Source organism: Antedon mediterranea, chromosome 9 (assembly GCF_964355755.1).
Source record: "Antedon mediterranea chromosome 9, ecAntMedi1.1, whole genome shotgun sequence".
Taxonomy (NCBI): Eukaryota; Metazoa; Echinodermata; class Crinoidea; order Comatulida; family Antedonidae; genus Antedon; species Antedon mediterranea.
The window spans coordinates 258475-278587 of NC_092678.1; the positions used below are offsets into that span (position 1 = coordinate 258475).

Below are 20113 nucleotides of genomic sequence, written 5' to 3' on the forward strand. Positions count from 1 at the left end.
ATTCATTAGAAATAAAAATATTATAACATACAGTATACAATTAAAATACAAAGGAAATAAAACAAGGTTGAGAGACTTCTCAACAACCAAAACATTACGACATTCAAGGTTGAAAGACTTCTCAACAACCAAAACATTACGACATTCAAGGTTGAGAGACTTCTCAACAACCAAAACATTACGACATTCAAGGTTGAGAGACTTCTCAACAACCAAAACATTACGACATTCAAGGTTGAGAGACTTCTCAACAACCAAAACATTACGACATTCAAGGTTGAGAGACTTCTCAACAACCAAAACATTACGACATTCAAGGTTGAGAGACTTCTCAACAACCAAAACATTACGACATTCAAGGTTGAGAGACTTCTCAACAACCAAAACATTACGACATTCAAGGTTGAAAGACTTCTCAACAACCAAAACATTACGACATTCAAGGTTGAGAGACTTCTCAACAACCAAAACATTACGACATTCAAGGTTGAGAGACTTCTCAACAACCAAAACATTACTACATTCAAGGTTGAGAGACTTCTCAACAACCAAAACATTACGACATTCAAGGTTGAGAGACTTCTCAACAACCAAAACATTATCGACATTCAAGGTTGAGAGACTTCTCAACAACCAAAAAATTACGACATTCAAGGTTGAGAGACTTCTCAACAACCAAAACATTACGACATTCAAGGTTGAGAGACTTCTCAACAACCAAAACATTACGACATTCAAGGTTGAGAGACTTCTCAACCACCAAAACATTACGACATTCAAGGTTGAGAGACTTCTCAACAACCAAAACATTACGACATTCAAGGTTGAGAGACTTCTCAACAACCAAAACATTACGACATTCAAGGTTGAGAGACTTCTCAACAACCAAAACATTACGACATTCAAGGTTGAGAGACTTCTCAACAACCAAAACATTACGACATTCAAGATTGAGAGACTTCTCAACAACAAAAACATTACGACATTCAAGGTTGAGAGACTTCTCAACAACCAAAACATTACGACATTCAAGGTTGAGAGACTTCTCAACAACCAAAACATTACGACATTCAAGGTTGAGAGACTTCTCAACAACCAAAACATTACGACATTCAAGGTTGAGAGACTTCTCAACAACCAAAACATTACGACATTCAAGGTTGAGAGACTTGAACCAAAACATTACGACATTCAAGGTTGAGAGACTTCTCAACAACCAAAACATTACGACATTCAAGGTTGAGAGACTTCTCAACAACCAAAACATTACGACATTCAAGGTTGAGAGACTTGAACCAAAACATTACGACATTCAAGGTTGAGAGACTTCTCAACAACCAAAACATTACGACATTCAAGGTTGAGAGACTTCTCAACAACCAAAACATTACGACATTCAAGGTTGAGAGACTTCTCAACAACCCAAAAATTACGACATTCAAGGTTGATAGACTTCTCAACCAAAACATTACGACATTCAAGGTTGAGAGACTTCTCAACAACCAAAACATTACGACAATGATTCTCACCTTGATAATATTCAGAAAACAATATGAAGTATTTATTGGTATTTAAAACACAAAAAGTTCTTTTAAAACTACTTTAGCAGAAAATGCAGGGCACATCTAAGCGCTGAACAATCAACAGAAAATAATAATAATACACTGAGCTACTGTATTGTTAAAATATTAATAATTAATATTGAGAGAACAATACCTACAGACAAGAACTTTAATCATTGTATTCATGATTTATTATATTTTTTATTCAGTTTTTTTCACATTACACAATATTTAGACTTAACACAATATTAGAATAGATAATTCAAGACAACAAAGAGAGGTAACAGTTTGCTGGACATTGTAAAAGGTGCGAAGGAAGAGTAGTGTCCAAGCTGATGGTCAACACAGGGCAAAGGTCAATTTGAAGACAAGCACGGACATTTGTGGATTTGCTGCAAAGGATACAGGCTTCATTGAAATACAGACATGGATGCAGGATTGAAGGTCTATCGCTGAAGTCCATCGCTGAAGTCCTTCCGAAGACAAGCACTGATATTTGTGGATTTGCTGCAAAGGATACAGGCTTCATTGTTGAAGAAATACAGACATTGATGCAGGATTGAATAAATAGAGGTCCATCGCTGAAGTCCATCGCTTAAATTCATCGGAAGACAAGTCACTGGATAGACAATTCAGATTTAAGCGTGGAACTAAATCTTCTGAGGATTTTCTGGATGAATTAATAAATGTTTTTTTAAATAACTACTGTGCCTGAATGTAATTCCACAGTGTTTACACACATAGGGCATCTCTCCAGTGTGTAGCCGCCAATGTCTCTTTAACGCACTACAATAAGTGAATTTTTTGCCACAATGTTCACACTCAAACGGCTTCTCGTCAGAATGTATTCTTGAATGTTTCTTTAAATCACCCATTTGATTAAATTTCTTTCCGCAATGTTCACATTCATGTGGTTTTTCTCCGGTGTGTATCAACAAATGAGCTTTCAAGTTACTGCTTTGTCTAAATTTCTTGCCACAAATCTCGCATTCAAACGGTTTCTCGCCCGTGTGGATTCTCAAATGTGATTTTAAATTACTATTTAGATTAAAAGCTTTTTCACATAGGTCACATTTATATGGTTTTTCTTTGGCATGTTTTTTTAAATGTCTTTTCAAAGCACAGTGGTGAATAAATGTAAGCTCACAGTGTTTGCATTCAAATGCCATTTCTTGTTTATAAATTCTTAAATGTTTTTTTAAGTAACTGGCATCTTTAAACTTCTGGCCGCAATGTTCACATTCATACGGCGTCTCTCCTGAATGTATTGTTAAATGTCTTTTTAAGGAACTGCTGTTAACAAACTTTTTATCACAATGTTCGCATTCAAACGGCTTCTCTCCAGTGTGTTTCATAATGTGCGTTTTCAATATATTTTTATGGTTAAACCTCTGTCCGCACAGTTTACATTCATAAGGCATTTCTCCTGTGTGTATTCTCAAATGGGATTTCAAATGACTATTGAGGTTGAATGCTTTACCGCAGTGTTCACATTTGAATGGTTTCTCTCCAGTGTGTATTCGTAAATGTCTTTTCAGTCCGCTACTATGATAAAATGCTTTCCCGCATTCCTCACATTTAAATGGTGTCTCTCCTGTATGTGTTCTCAAATGTATTTTTAAATGCCCCATTTGGTTACATTTCTTTCCACAATGTTCGCATTCATACGGTCTTTCTCCGGTGTGTAATCTTAAATGTCGTTTCAAAGTCCCACTTTTATTAAACCGTTTGCCGCAATGTTCACATTCAAATGGTTTCTCTCCGGTATGTATTCGTAAATGTGATTTATAATTACAACTTTTTAAAAATTGTTTTCCACAATGTTCACATTCGAATGATCTTTTTGAAGTATGTGTTTTTAAATGTCTTTTCAAAGCTTTCATTTCATTGAAACTTTTCTCACAATGTTCACATTCATAAACAACTGCATGTTGTTTTGTAAGGTGCACCATTAAATCTTTTTGTTCGTCAAATATACTCCCACATCGTTCACACTGAACTTGATTTGTAGTTGAGTGAATTTCCATATGTATTTCTAAGTCATTTAACAGGAATTTTTCCCCACAGTATTCACACTTATATTTTGTTGTTGAATTTAATTCCGAAGGCGTTCCTATAAAGCTATCTTCTTGAGATTCATCCATTTCAATGCCTCCATCATCAGGTGAGTTTGTTACTTCTAAATCAACACTCCTAATCAATTTCTGAGGCTCCCTAATGACCAGCTTTGGCTGAATGCACCACCCTCGTAAAATACTGTTGAAATAAATAAATTAAAGGTTTCTTCCTTCATTCAATCGTGTTATTGTCTTTCATTTTAAATGCATGTTTATGATTTTTCAAATGATAAAGTTGTCGATGCTTTCTGGAATTGAAATATAATCAGTTATCTTTAGCCTGCATATGATAAATCTTCTGTCTCTCACACACGGCCCGCAGTAGGGTCATGCTCTACACCCGGTATCGCCCTGTGGGGCCTGTTTTGTTGTATGATTAGACCACCCTCTTGATAAGTTATGTTTTGTGGCATTATTAATATTAACAATATTATTAACTGATTTTAACTTGTTTCTGGAAATAAAAATATAGGCCTATATAATATAAGTTAAATTTATCACTAGAGCATGTTAATAACATGTACTTGATATCATTTCATACCATACAAACTCACCGGGGCTACCGGGCGTACAGTTTAAGAAAAGGGCCTCCCACCACCCCGCAACCACAAGTCAGATGACTGAGCTAGGCCTAGGCCTAACTAAGGTCAGATAGGCCTATTCTAACAGAATAAAAGATCCTTCCTAAAAGTGCTTTGATCGATTTATCAAATCAATAATGCATATTTAAACTATACCTAAATGCACTATTCAATTATAAAATAAAGAAACTTACATATCATCTGTCAAAATCCTAGGCTCCCGATCTCTTTGTTTTGATTCTGAACAAACACACCCGTCAAGTTATTGTGATTATGGAACGCCAAAAGAGCAAAACAAAACAGTTAAAGTATAAAATGAAACTTGTGTTGTATAGTCAATTTATTTAAATAAACAAATTATTTACATAATATTTCAACATGTTATTATATTATAGTATATACTGTACTCAATATATTAATATAATGTACTACAGTTAGAATACATAATTACATATTAACTTTAACACATGCACATGACTGGAACATAATACATTGGATTTTTTACATGATTAAAATCTATAACATTGTCTCATCTGTAATTTCTGACCTTTGAAATTCAGGATTCTGAACATTAAGTTTCAAATATATTGTGTCTTCAAGATTATGTTTTTTTAAATGTCTCTTTAACGTTATATTGTCTATAAACTGCAGTTCACAATATTGACATTTAAATGTTGTTTCTTCTTCATGTACTCTCAAATGCAAAGAATAATCGCACTTTTTTGTGAACTTTTCTTCACAATATTCACATTCATACAATTCATTGCCCGCATGTTTAATTGAATGTCTTTTTAATGCACTAACGTGATAAAACTTTTTTTCGCAATGTTCACATTCAAACGGTTTTTCTTCTGAATGTGTAAGAACATGTCGATTTAAATGCCCACGGTGGTTGAACTTCTTTCCGCACAGTTCACAATTGAACGGCAGTTCTCCAGTGTGTATTCTCATATGTTGTTTTAAACTGCTGCTATAGTTGAATTTTTTCTCGCAATGTAGGCATTCAAATGGATTATCACTCGAGTGTGTTTTGAGATGGTTTCTGTAGTTACCACTGTCAGAAAATTTCTTTCCACAATGTTCACATTCGTAAGGAGTTTCTCCCGTGTGTATTCTAATGTGCGTTCTCAAATGTCCCCGATGGTTGAACCTTTTCCCGCACACCTCACATTTAAATTGCGTCTCCCCCGTGTGAATCCTCATGTGAGCTTTTAAGTTCCCACTATAATAGAAGATTTTCCCACATAGCTCACAGGGGTATGCTTTACCAATGTGCAATTTGACATGTTTTTCCATATTACTGCGGTCACTAAACATTTTTCCGCAATGTTCACAACTAAACGGTTTTTCTCCTGTATGTATTCTCAAATGCGTTTCTAAATGATTTTTCCGTATAAATTTTTTGCCACAATATTCACATTCAAATGGAGCCTTTCCCGTGTGTATCATCACATGTGATTTCAAAGAGCTATTCTGTGCAAAAGTCTTTCCACAATGTTCACATTCAAATGTGTTTATTCTCGGTTTTAGTTGATCATTAATGTCTTCAATGTGTGTCTTGATATGTATTTCAAAATCCTTTTTATTAGTAAACACTTTGCTACATTTCAAGCACTTCAATTCCTTCTCTACTCTGTTTATTCCAAAATCTTGATGCAACATGTTTCCACCATCTTGTTTCGATAATTCATGTTCGTGTTTCTTCAAATGCTTTTTGAAATTACTACTATCATTAAATCGTTTACCACAAAACTCACAACCGTAAGGTTTCTCTCCCGTGTGTAGCCTCAAATGCACCGTTAAATGACCCCTTTGTTTAAACTTTTTGTCACAATATTCGCAATTAAACGGCTCCTCTCCCGTGTGAAGCATCACATGCGCTTTTAAATTCCCTTTTTGATTAAACGTCTTGTAACAATATTTGCATGTAAATGGGCTTTCACCGGTATGTACCAGTAAATGTCTTTTTAATGCGCTACCGTCATGAAATAACTTGCTGCAATGTTCACATTCGAATATCTTATCTATTTCATGTTTAGCGATGTGAATGACCAATTCATCTTGACCGTCAAATGTACGTCCGCATTGTTCACATTGAACATCTTTAATGTTTGAATGTGCTTCTTCTAAATGTTTGTTAAGGTCGCTTAAATCAAACTTTTCTTTACAATGTTCACATTTAAATTTCTTAAGTATTTCTGAATCTTCATTTCTTCTTGCTTCAAACACGTTACTTTCGCTTCTTTCATCTTCAGTTGGTAAATAAACCCATTTGTCTTCATCTGTATTTTCTTCTTCACAATACTCAACTGTAAATAAAAATAGTTTCAATTGCCTTATTATTTCATTTGGTAGCATTTATTCTAAATTTGAATGGTAAAACGTTAAAAAAAACTAAAAGATAAATGGAAAAGTAAAATATTCTCAATCGAAAACGCCAACATTAAAATTTATTAATAAAAATCACCTTTACCTATTTCAACCTTTACATCAGAGATGACTTCTGAGTTGAATTCCATTGCCATTTTATTTTCATTTATATCTGCCATTTTAGATCTTTCATTCACAATATCTGAAAAAAAATTAAGCACAAACTATTAATAATGTTTTAATACTGGTATTTTTAAATTTTTTGCTTTTTTAATATATTAGAATAAATTTATTTAATATAGGCATTCTAATTTATTTAATACATTTTGGAAAATAATGAAATCGGTCAAATGGACTTACAGCCAAACTGTTCAGGGTCGAATCGACTTGGTTAGAATTAAAACCTTAAAAAACACCGATCTTCAAACGTCTATTGCACCAAAAGTATTGTACCTAGCCTCTAGCCTATCATGTTGTCAAGCCATCAAACCCCCACAAACCATAACATGCCTAAATTCAGTTTACTTTATAATTAAGACATAAAATCACATATCTGATAGTAGTTGATATTTCTTTATTATTACCGAATATAGCATATAATCAGAGAGAAATTAAAATTATTGAATTTAGGCTTAGGCCTACCTCATCTCCCCCCGCCGCCGTGAGCAGCTCAAAATATCTCGTCGTCGAAGGAAAAAGCTTTCTCGTTACGCATCATTGATTTCCTGCATATGGCACAACAAAGGAGCAAAAATACACAGTCCAATAACACGAAACATTGGCAAAAATAAAAAGCAATACAATTATGTATACATCTTCATTTAATGTTAATGCAAACATATATAAATAAACAGAGAGATTAATAATCAACCTTTGAAATCTGCTAATATCATTTATTCTCCTTTTTATCATTACTATTTTACGGACAGCTAAGCCTAAGTACAATGTTGATATCTATAATATTCATCAAGTTTAGTAATGCATTCAAAAAGTTAAATTTTTTTATTAATTTCTTCATGTGTTTTTAATAAATGTCGCTTTAAATGACCATTATGACTAAACATTTTACCACAATGTTCACATTCATGTACTGTTTCGCCTGATGCGTGTATTTTCATATGACGTTGATAAGTACTATTATAGCTAAACTTTTTTCCGCAATGTTCACATTCAAATGGTTGATCTTCTAAATGGTTTTTCATGTGATTTCGATAATTACCACAGCCGGCAAATTTCTTTCCACAATGTTCACATTCATACGGAGTTTCTCCGCTGTGAATTCTCGCATGGATTCGCAAGTGCCCACGGTGATTAAATTTCTTTCCGCAAATTTCGCATACAAATTGTGTTTCTCCTGTATGGATTTTCATATGAATTTTAAGAGATCTACTATAACTAAATGTTTTCCCACAGACGTCACATTCATGTGTCTCTCCTGAATGTAAATGCATATGCTGTTTTAAATTGCCGCCATCATTAAATGTTTTTCCGCAATGTTCACATTCGTACGGTTTTTCCCCGGTGTGAGTTCTCAGATGCGTTTTCAAATGTCCACGATGAGTAAATTTCTTTCTACAAATTTCGCATTCAAATTGCGTTTCTCCCGTGTGTATTTTCATATGAGTTTTAAGATTGCCACGATAATTAAAAGGCTTGCCGCAAACTTCGCATTCGTATGTCTCTCCCAAGTGCAAATTCACATGTTTTTTTAAACTACCTGTGTCATTAAACTTCTTCCCACAATGTTCACAGCTATAAGGCTTTTCTCCAGTGTGAATTCTTAAATGTGTTTTTAAAATTCTACTTTGTTTGAATATTTTTCCACAATGTTTACACTCAAATTGTTTTTCTTTGATGGAAACATTTTGGTTGCTATTTTTACAAAATTCCTCTTCAAAGCCACTATCTGTGTGTGTCTTCATGTGCATCTGTATACCAGTTTGTTCCTCAAATGATGCCTCACAAAGTGCACATTCAAAAACCTCTTTTCTTAAATGTGTCTTAATGTGAATGACCAATTCATCTTGACTGTCAAGTATACGTCCACATTGTTCACATTGAAAATCTTTAATGTTTGAATGTGTTTCTAAGTGTTTGTTAAAGTCACTTAAGTCAAACTTTTCTCCGCAATGTTCACATTTATGTTTCTGAAGTATTTCTTGATTTGACCTTTCTTCTTCTAACATGTTATCTTCGCTACATTCAGCTTCGTACTCAGGTGGCACATAGATCCATTTTCCTTCATCTTTCATTATTTCTTCGTCAGAACATTCAACTGCAAATAAAATTCGTATTTTGTTATAAATTAAAACATGGCTAGATATGGAGCTTTTGTCTACTGAAATTTTATTTTTTAAGGAAAGTAATCTACACTTTTTAATTTGTCAAATTACTGTACACTTGATAACTTTATAACTAACCAATTTCCACCTTTACATCTGGTGGTTGTTCAACCTCCAATTGTGCTACTGCTGTCTTTTTATTGGCCATTGTCGACAAAAGATCTAAAAATAAAATATAAATAAAAACATAATTTTATAATATAATACTTAATATTAAAACACAATTACTGAGTACACGTACATAATATATTGACCCGAAAAAAGCGCACAATTAATAGTTATACTAATAGTACAGTAATTAGCTAGGCCTAGGCTGGTTTAGTAGGCTAGGCTGGCGCTAACCTACAACTGGGTATCTGTGTTATGCGCGATTTGAACGATTTGCGCAATTTGAAATTGCGCAAAAAAAATCCTTGCGCAATTTGAATTGAAACATGTGTTTCAAATTGCGCAAGCAACGTATTAAATTGCGCAAGTAATCTGCAAATTGCGCAAGGTTTTTCGACAGATTGTGAAATCATGCACACCCATATTTTTATAGTAATTTCTAAGAATGATTCAAAATTAAAGATAAATATCGCATTTCCTTATTTTAGTAGTGCAAATATTGTTATAAGTTAGCATACCGTCGAAGAACCGACGAAGGAAAACGAAGCGGTGGTGTTCCACCAGGCGGGCGCGGCGCGGGCGGCCGGCTATACTACTCTAGCCTAGCTAGGGTCTGGACTATTGATACTGACTAGGTTACATGGCCTAGCTTAAACTAATATTAAAAACTTAAAAAGTGAGTATTAAACATTATCTTCATTGAAATGGTCTTATTTATATAATAAAATACTAAATTTTAAACTCCTCTGCCTAGGCCTAGCCTAGCCATGTATGGGAAAATTTACACTTCGTTTTCAAATTGCGCAAAGGTGTCATATTGCGCAAGAACTATCTTGCGCAATTTACAAATTGTGCAGCGCAATTTAAAATTGCGCAAAGATTTTCTTGCGCAATTTGAAATTGCGCAAGTTGATTGCGCAATTTGAAATTGCGCAAAAAAATCTTTGCGCAATTTAAAATTGCGCAAGAATTCTTTGCGCAATTTCAAATTGCGCAAGGATTTTTTTGCGCAATTTCAAATTGCGCAAATCGTTCAAATCGCGCATAACATCTGGTTTCTAGGCCTCCTCCTAGCCCGACTTTGTGGTGCCAGATTAAACTTAAAGTCTAAAAAAAATACTTAGCCACCACCAGCAAATGTGGCACTGTCAGTGTCAGTGTAAAACAAATTACTCATCATACTCATACTATAATATTAATATAGGCCTAGGCCTAGTCATACTGGCAGGCCTGACATTGACAAGAGGAGGAGATTACCATCAAATTCAAAGAAAACAAACACAATGCATCACTGACTGGTAGTAGGATGATCGTCAGAATTATTGACGAAAATATAACATATAAATATGTCAAAGGGAAGGACATTTAAAGTATTTTGTAAGGCTAGGCCAACAGCGGAGTGCTAGGCCGCTAGTCCTAGTTTTCCAAACTCTTAAGCCCGCGACCACTGCGTCGTCGCCGCGTCGGTCGTCAGCTTTGCTGTTGTTGCGCATCAATGATTTTTAACAAATATGGCAAACCAAAAGAGCAATAATACAGTAGAAATTTGTATAATGTAATAACAAAAAAAATCAAAAAAGATATAAATTTCACTCATTTTATTTGTCACATGTCTTACAAGGTCATCTTTATATAAAAAATAATTATTCCACTTTTAGAAATTTGATTATAGTAAGTACAGTAGAAGATTATCATGTAAAGAAATTATAATTGACATTCATTAGACAAGTTCTTTGTATTGCGATAAAAGAAGACATTGAATCATTTACTATGCAGTGATTTTTTTCTTGAATCATATCTTTTTGAAGATGCTAATCTTATTAATAATAATTAGTCAATAACAAAGATAGGCATCTACATTTACTGCTGCTGTACTGGGTTGAAGGAGAGAGCGTGTATCTTCAAATGTGCTTTTAAAGAGCCACTTTGGTTAAATTTCTTGCCACAAATGTCACATTGAAAAGGAGTGTCCCCTGTGTGTGTCCTGATGTGTATCTTCAAACTACCATTTTGGGTAAATTTCTTTCCACAATAATTACATTCAAACGGCATTTCACCGGTATGAATTCTCAAATGAACTTTAAGAACCTTTAAGTCTTTAAACCGCTTTTTGCAAACCTTACATTCATAGGGTTTCTCTCCTGTGTGTATTCTTAAATGCGTTTTTATAGAGTTGTTATGGTTGAATTGTTTACCACAATACTCGCAAATGTACGGCGTCTCTCCCGTATGTATTCTCACATGCCGCTTTAATGCGCTACTATGTGTAAATTTCTTTTTGCAGTATTCACATTCGTACGGCTTCTCTCCGGTATGGATTCGTAGATGTGTCCTCCAGTTGCCACGATCCCGAAATTCATTTCCGCAATACGCACAATTGTACGGTTTTTCTCCAGTGTGTATCATTATGTGTTTCTTTAGAGTATATTTATCATTGAATTTCTTTCCACAATATTCACATTCAAAAGGCATCTCCCCTGTGTGTATAATCAAATGTGTTTTTAAATTACCACTTTGTCTAAATTTCTTGCCACAATGTTCACATTGATACGGTCTTTCTCCCGTGTGTATTCTCAAGTGCGTTTTTAACGTACCATTGTGGTTAAATTTTTTACCACAATGTTCGCATTGATATGGCATTTCTCCTGTGTGTGCCATTAAATGTGTTTTTAAATTTTCAGAATTGATGAATTTCTTTCCGCAATGTTTACATACATATGGCGTCTCACCGGTGTGTTTTCTCAAATGTCTTTTTAAACTAGAATTTTCATTAAATTTTTTCCCGCAATGTTCACATGCATACGGTCGATTTCCAGAATGAATTCGTATATGTACCTTCCAGGTACTTTTTCTTTTAAACGTCTTTTCACACTGTTCACATTTGAATGGTCGTTCTCCTGCGTGTGTTTTCAAGTGTAATTTTAAAGACCCACTACTGCTAAATTTGTCATCACAATATTTACATTCATATGGAGTCTCTCCAGTATGCAGTTGCAAATGTTTTTTCATTATTTCGTTATTTTTACAAATTTTTCCACAAAATTCGCATTCGTTTTGCTCTTTCTTTTGTTGTATTCTCAAATGAGTTATTAAATTAAGATTTTCGCTTAATTTCTGTTCTTTTTTATGAATTATTAAGTGTTTGAATAGTGTTTCAATATCATTACAATTATGTCCACAATGTTCACATTCATACTGTGTCTGTTTGTCTGCGTGTCCTGTAAAATCATCTTCCAAAGCAATAATGTCATTGTCATTTGAATGTGTTATTAAATGTTCTTTTAAATCATCATCTTCTTTGAAATGCAGCTGACAATGTTCACATTCATACTGTGTCTGTTTGTCTGCGTGTCCTGTAAAATCATCTTGCATAGTACTAATGTTATTAACATGATTATCATTTAAATGCGTCTTTAAATGTTCTTTTAAATCATCACCTTCTTTGAAATCAAGTTCACAATGTGCACATTTGTAAATAATTTCCTCAGCATGTTTCATCAAATGTTCTTTCAAAGAGCCGTTCCGATTGAATGTTTTCCCGCAATGTTCACACACGTAAGGCGTTTGTCCGGTATGTATTCTTAAATGTCGTTTCAAAGCACTGCTATGTGTAAATTTTTTCTCACAATGTTCACATTCGTACGGTTTTTCTCCGGTATGTATTCTTAGATGAGTTGCCCAGTTGCCACGATCCCTAAATGCTTTCCCACAATATTTGCATTCATATGGTCTTTCTGCCGTGTGTATTCGTAAATGCACTTTAAAACTGTTACGATCGCTGAATTTCTTTCCGCAGTGTTCACATTCGTATGGTGTCTCTCCGGTGTGTATTCTTAAATGTCTTTTTAAAGCTCCAGTCTGCCTAAATCTTTTGCCGCAATGTTCACATTCGTATGGCCTTTCTCCTGTATGTGTTCTTAGATGGATTTTTAAGCCGTTACTTTGGCTAAATTTCTTCTGACAATGTTCACATTCATGCTGTCTAATTGAATGCACTTTGAGATGTTCCTTCAATTTGATTGCGACATCAAATTTCTTCTGACAATGTTCACATTCATGTTTGTGTGTTTTCACATGCATCGTTAAATCATTTATGTCATTAAATATCGTCCCACATTGTTCACATTGAAACTTCTCAAGTTCTGTATGCATTTCCAAATGTAGTTTGAAAGAATCCAACTCAAAATTCTCATCACAATGTTCACATTTATATCGTCGTGTTACTTCGTCTGATTCGTCGTTTATGCATTTCGTCTTGTCCATCGTTGTAAAATGTTGTATCCCTCTATCAAAAGTTTGAGAAGAAAAAAATACAATGAAATATTAATTAAAATAATGCAAAGACAGTCTATGCATTGAGGGATAAAATTTTAGAATTATATATATAGAATTTTTTCTCTATGGTCCATGGTCATCATATAGGCCAATAGACTGGCTACTAGGTGTGAAACCAAGCTAAAACAGGCTTGTTGTTGGTTCACACACACTCTAGCTGGACAAAACAAAGCAGTGTAAATCAAATCTATAGGCCCTGAAGAAAAACATAATACTCTGTTCAGAAGAAACTAACGCATACTAGTACATTCATCAAAATTATTCAACTTACCTTAAACTAGGCCTAACTAGGGCCTGAACTAATTTTAATATTTCTTAGGAAAACAAAAACTAAGCATCCTCCATCGTCGATTCCTAATTCGTAATTAAAAAGAGAGCTTGTAATATAGAGGGCAGCAGACCGAAAAGTGGAAATCACACATTTGATTGTTGATGTATTTTTGGATTTTCCAAGTTCTCTCTCCTCTTACATTTCTTTTAGACATAACATATGACAAATACAAATATACATTAAATATAGAAAACAAGTTTATTGTACATACAATATTTATACAAAGTATTTAATTTGATGAGTGGTAAGCCATACAGAACTTCATAACATTTTTTGTTAAAAGGTTAAAAATTAAATATATTAAAATTATTCATTTGCAAACTATGTTTTATCTGACATCATTGCCAATTATTAAGCTCCATTTGATGGATTAAATCATCTTCCTTGTGCATTTTTAAATGTCTTTTTAAACTAGAAATTTCACTGAGTTTTTTGCCACAATGTTCACATTCATGTGATGGTCGATTATTTGAGTGAATTCTTAAATGCACTTTCCAAGTGCCCCTTCTTTTAAATTTCTTTCCACATTCTTCGCATTCAAATGGCCGTTCTCCCGTGTGTGTTCTTAAGTGTAATTTTAATGATCCACTTTGGATAAACTTTTTCTTGCAATATTCACATTTATATGGTTTTATCCCAGTATGAATTCTCAAATGCGTTTTAAAAGTAGTTCCTTGTCTAAATTGCTTCCCACAATGCTCACACTTGTACGGTTTTTCTCCAGTGTGAATACGCATGTGACCTTTTCTAGAACTGCTATCTTTAAACTTCTTCCCACAATGTTCACATTCATACGGTGCTTCCCCTGTATGTGTTCGTAAGTGCCGTTTCAATGATCCACTTTGCCTGAACTTTTTCTCACAAAGTTCACATTTGAAAGGCGTCTCTCCTGAATGCGTTGATAAATGTTTTATCAATTCACACTTGTGAATAAATCTTCTTCCACAAGCATCACATTCATGCGGTCTATCGCCTGTGTGTATTTTCACATGCGACTTTAAATGACCACGTTCACGAAATCGTTTTCCACATTGCTCGCATTCATACGGCTTTTCTCCAGTGTGAATCCTAACATGTTTCGTCAGACCGCCATTTTCTCTGAATGCCTTCCCACAATGCTCACACTTGTACGGTTTTTCTCCCGTATGTATCCGCACATGAATATTTTTAGAACTAATAGTTTTGAATTTCTTTTCACAATGTTCACATTCATAAGACGACTCCATCGTGTGTATTCTCAAGTGTTTTTTAAAAGCTCCAAATTGACTGAATATTTTCTGACAATGTTCGCATTCATAATGTTTATCGTCAGGTATTTCGCTCTTTTTTAAATGAGTTGCAAAGTGTAATTCCAAATGTTTTTCATCATCAAACATTATTTGACAATATTCACATTGATTACATGAATGTGTCTTAATAACATGCTCATCTAAGTCGTCCTCATTCTCAAATATCTGTCCACAATGTTCACATTGAATTTGTTCAACTTCTGCATGTTTTTTGAAATGTGTTTTTAATTCATGCAATTCAAACTTTTCTCCACAGTGTTCACATTTATATTTGATTTGATTTCCATAGTTTAAAATTATTTCTCTATTTTCTTCTGATTGCAAATGCTCATTTTCTTGGCTTTCACTATAATTTATCTCGTCTTCTGTCGATGAACTGTTTCCCAATATTTCTCCAAAGTTTTCTAAAATAGAAATTATAACAACTACGGTATATAATTTTAAAAAGAATCAAAATGAAATTAAAATTATTTACATATTTCAAGTTTTATTTATAACATTTAATTAATTAATTAATAGGCCTAATTATTTACTTCTTGAAAATATTTATTAAAAACTCACCTATTTTAACTTCTGGAATCATTATAAAGTCATTTTCATATTCTGCCATTCCTAAGAATAGTTTGCAATCAATATTGAAACTGCAAAAGAACAAACAAAAACAAAGTATTATTCCAGGGACGAACCGACCTCAAAATGTCTAAGTCCAGGACAAAACGAAGGATCCGCCTGTTCAGTCAACACATTAGGCCATGGACAAGCTAAAAAAAGGAGGCCGCACTCAGTGCGTTCTCAAGATTTAAACATTATTTTTATAATGTAATAATTATAATAAAGCAATTATAAAAACGCGAATTTTATATTTACGATTGTTATTTTTGTATACAAGTCAAATGAACAAATCTCTTACCATGTAGGGCCTAGCTAGGCCAGGCCTTTTTACTTGAATATTTTTTGCTGAAAAAATTATTACAGAGGGCGGCAAACAAGTTTCAGCAACAACAGTAAACAAAGATCAACTCGGTACCAAATGTCATGCTTTGCTTTTATTAGAACTATATAGCTGTATACTATTACTACATTATTAAGAAATCCAATACAAGAACAATGATATTTCAAACTGTTTAAGTTGGCGATACAAAGCTGCCGTTATCCAATCAAAAGCTTAATTCAACCCACAATGCAGTTAAATAAAAGATATGGTATGCATAATACCTGAACAAAATAAACTACATCGTATCTATCCTACATGCACTACCCTTTAACTGCTATCAGTACCCTTCAACTGCTATCTTATTTTAACATTGATTACACTACTAATGACATAGGCCAGTCAATGTATAGAATCTGTCAACAGATATCTACATCATTATCATTAATAGTAGTACTTTTTTGTTCTGTGACTGAATACAAATAATCAGGATTCATATCAATGATTATTATTACAAATTGGGAGAAGATTGTGTAGATCTGCACGTGTAGTTACAGTATGTGTCATAGTTAGTTGATATACCATAGGCCAGGCAGGTGTAGTGACGTATTATAGTTCAGACTGGAGTAGTGACGAACTTTAGACCAGCCTGGATGTCTCAGAGCCTTGGTTTGTTATAGTTGAATAAGGAACTTCATTGTTGTGTCACAAAAGATCTACCCAGTTAGGCAGTTTACAGCAATAATCCATGTGGTCCATCAGATTCTTATCTGTAGAGGACAAAAGCGCCCAGGCGTAGATTTTCACACATTAAACATTCCATGAAATACACAAACCTTTTTAATGGAAAGATCATGTCATTATATTATAAAAGATGTTTACATGGTATCGTGTATGTGTGGTCTCTGTGAGCATCCCCTTGTTCTGACGATGTTTCACTGTGTTTACGTTTACGTGATGGTGGCCCTATATACACCATTTCATCCTCCTCTCTTGAATTTGGGCAGTACATACTCCGCCGTGATAGCTAAAACAAACAATACATAATAAATGCTTGGTTTCTACTAGAGATGCAGCGCTAAGACATAAACGCAAGAGATGCAGCGCTAAGACATAAACACAAGAGATGCAGCGCTAAGACGTAAACACAAGAGATGCAGCGCTAAGACGTAAACACAAGAGATGCAGCGCTAAGACATAAACGCAAGAGATGCAGCGCTAAAACATAAACGCAAGAGATGCAGCGCTAAGACATAAACGCAAGAGATGCAGCGCTAAGACATAAACACAAGAGATGCAGCGCTAAGACATAAACACAAGAGATGCAGCGCTAAGACGTAAACACAAGAGATGCAGCGCTAAGACATAAACGCAAGAGATGCAGCGCTAAGACATAAACACAAGAGATGCAGCGCTAAGACATAAACGCAAGAGATGCAGCGCTAAGACGTAAACACTAGAGATGCAGCGCTAAGACATAAACGCAAGAGATGCAGCGCTAAGACATAAACGCAAGAGATGCAGCGCTAAGACGTAAACGCAAGAGATGCAGCGCTAAGACATAAACGCAAGAGATGCAGCGCTAAGACATAAACACAAGAGATGCAGCGCTAAGACATAAACACTAGAGATGCAGCGCTAAGACATAAACGCAAGAGATGCAGCGCTAAGACATAAACGCAAGAGATGCAGCGCTAAGACGTAAACGCAAGAGATGCAGCGCTAAGACATAAACGCAAGAGATGCAGCGCTAAGACATAAACGCAAGAGATGCAGCGCTAAGACATAAACGCAATGCAAGTCATTTGACCAACTACAAGCGATGGATTATTCAAACTCGCTTGTGTTGGTTTACGTCCTTGTGTTGCCTCTCTAGTGGGAACTAAGCTTAAGCAAGTTATTAATGAAAGTTAAGTAAGAGGAGATAAATTGCTTAATTAAGTAGAGAACTTACCAAAGACAATCGAATACATTGCTTTAACCTGCATTTCTGCCTAATCCTGTTTGGTCCGCCAAATTTCTTCATATCCTGAAAAAAACATTCATAATAATAATTAAAAAAAATGAAATTAGCAAAAAATATTTGTGCAAACATATACATATAAAGTGACATGGGGTTAATTTGCCACGCATTTTATTATACTGAAACAATCTATTTACCATGCAGTAGTCACATTCCCCGCAATCGTCTTGACGATAGCAAGCATCACAGTCTCCGCATCTCCGACTTGATCGCTGAAAAAAAATACAAACAAACTTTAAGTTTATGTTCTAAAACCACACAGTTATTAGCTAAAGCTAATTACTGACCACTTTGTGTAATTTATTGCAATGTCTATGGTATCTCTGTACACTTAAAAGTAGCATTAATCTAAATCCCAACTTTATATCAATGGCTACCAGATGTCTCTATGTATACCGTTACCTGAACCAGTACTAAAGTGTGTGACTGTATTATAACCACAGTATGAGTTTTGACTGCTTAAACAAAAGAGCCTATGTTAAGTGTATTATTCTAGAGTGTTTGTTAGACTTATATACTGTACTGACTCCCAAGTATAAACCTAGAAATATAATAATACTTTAAATGGATAATGCTTAGGAGATGCATGTATACAGGAGGACCACTTCAGTACACTACAAAGAAATTAGCAGACTAATACCCCAGGGTGGGCTTATACATGAATCAGAAATGGTAATCACAAATCAATGAATAACAAAATTGCAGGTAATGAGCTTACCACAAGTGGTAACTTAACATTATTGGCGTATTCATTACTAGAACCTTCTGTACCAGATTTCTTCTCTTCGTACGCTTTTAAAAGTTTATCACAAAAACTAGTATCCACTTTATCATCTGCACGTTTCTTTTTTTTCTTTGATTTCTTTGATTTCTTCTTTCTATATTTAAATCTCTTCCCACAATGTCCTCCGCCTGTATGTGTTCGTAAGTGCCGTTTCAATGATCCACCTTGCCTGAACTTTTTCTCACAAAGTTCACATTTGAAAGGCGTCTCTCCTGAATGCATTGATAAATGTTTTACCAATTCACACTTGTGAATAAATCTTCTTCCACAAGCATCACATTCATGTGGTCTATCGCCTGTTTGTATTTTCGACTTTAAATGATCACAAACATGAACATTTTTAGAACTAATAGTCTTGAATTTCTTTCCACAATGTTCGGATTCATAATATTTATCCTCATGTATTTCATTCTTTTTTAAATGAGTTGCAAAATGTAATTCCAAATGTTTTTCATCATCAAAAATTAGTTGACAATAATCACATTGATTACATGAATGTGTCTTAATAACATGCTCATCTAAGTCGTCCTCATTCACAAATATCTGGCCACAATGTTCACATTGAACTTCTGTGTGTATATTTAAATGTGTTTTTAAATCATGCAACACAAACTTTTCTCCACAGTGTTCACATTTAAATTTTATTAGATTTTCATTGTTTAAAATGATTTCTCTTTTTTCTTCTGATTGCAAATGCTCATTTTTTTGTCTTTCACTATAATTTATCTTGTCTTCTTTTCCAAAGTTTTCTAAAATAGAAATAATAACAAATATATAATTTTAAAAAGAATTAAATATTTACATATTTCAAGTTTTATAATTAGGGGCCTATAAAATATTTAATAAATATTTATAAGTATTTATTAAAAACTCACCTATTTTAACTTCTGGAATCATTGTACAGTCGTTTTCATATTCTGCCATTCCTAAGAATAGTTTCTAAAGTGTAATCAATATACTACACAAGAACAAAAAAAAACAAAGTAATGACATGTTATAACAACATCCAAGGACGAACCGACCCCAAAATATCTAAGTCTAGGACCAAACGAAGGATCCGCCTGTTCAGTCAATCAGGCCATGGACAAGCTAAAAAAAAGAAGACCACATTCAGTGCGTTCTCAGGATTTAAACATTATTTTTATAATAGGATATAATAAAGAAATTATAAAAACGCGAATTTTATATTTTCGACTATTATTGTTTTATACAATTACAAGTCAAAGGAAAAAATCTCTTACCGTAGTAGGCCGGCCACCATGAATTAACTAGGCTACTAGGAGGAGGCTAGCCTGGAAAAATGATTAGAGAGGGCGGCAAACAAGTTTTTCTTATAATCA

General features: G+C 34.1%; 2 protein-coding genes across 2 annotated transcripts; both read right to left on the reverse strand.

The window, feature by feature from the left end:
- Positions 1 to 1790: 1790 nt before the first annotated feature.
- On the reverse strand, positions 1791 to 10550 carry LOC140059316 (uncharacterized). Its single transcript, XM_072105192.1, has 6 exons — positions 10338 to 10550; positions 9051 to 9134; positions 7625 to 8905; positions 6734 to 6832; positions 4782 to 6569; positions 1791 to 3486 (listed from the first exon to the last, which is right to left on the reverse strand). Exons 2-6 carry the CDS (start codon positions 9118 to 9120, stop codon positions 2213 to 2215), a joined length of 4512 nt encoding a protein of 1503 aa, XP_071961293.1. The 5' UTR covers positions 9121 to 9134; positions 10338 to 10550; the 3' UTR covers positions 1791 to 2212.
- A 127-nt stretch (positions 10551 to 10677) lies between these two features.
- Positions 10678 to 20053, reverse strand: LOC140059317 (uncharacterized). The gene is made up of 10 exons (XM_072105193.1): positions 20015 to 20053; positions 19649 to 19731; positions 18708 to 19522; positions 18127 to 18201; positions 17921 to 17995; positions 16849 to 16993; positions 16136 to 16199; positions 15597 to 15676; positions 14092 to 15439; positions 10678 to 13401 (listed from the first exon to the last, which is right to left on the reverse strand). Exons 2-10 carry the CDS (start codon positions 19695 to 19697, stop codon positions 10941 to 10943), a joined length of 5112 nt encoding a protein of 1703 aa, XP_071961294.1. The 5' UTR covers positions 19698 to 19731; positions 20015 to 20053; the 3' UTR covers positions 10678 to 10940.
- Between the last annotated feature and the right edge of the window lie 60 nt (positions 20054 to 20113).

Coding starts and splice junctions, on each gene's coding strand:
- LOC140059316 (XM_072105192.1), bottom strand. CDS start 9,120: ATGGCCAATAAAAAGACAGCAGTAGCACAATTGGAGGTTGAACAACCA. Junction 8,906..9,050: donor AGATGTAAAGGTGGAAATTG/GTTAGTTATAAA, acceptor TTTTATTTGCAG/TTGAATGTTCTGACGAAGAA. Junction 3,487..4,781: donor AATTACAGATGAGACAATGT/TATAGATTTTAA, acceptor AACAACATGCAG/TTGTTTATGAATGTGAACAT.
- LOC140059317 (XM_072105193.1), bottom strand. CDS start 19,697: ATGGCAGAATATGAAAACGACTGTACAATGATTCCAGAAGTTAAAATA. Junction 16,994..17,920: donor AATGTATTCGATTGTCTTTG/GTAAGTTCTCTA, acceptor TGTTTGTTTTAG/CTATCACGGCGGAGTATGTA. Junction 15,440..15,596: donor GATTCCAGAAGTTAAAATAG/GTGAGTTTTTAA, acceptor TTTCTATTTTAG/AAAACTTTGGAGAAATATTG.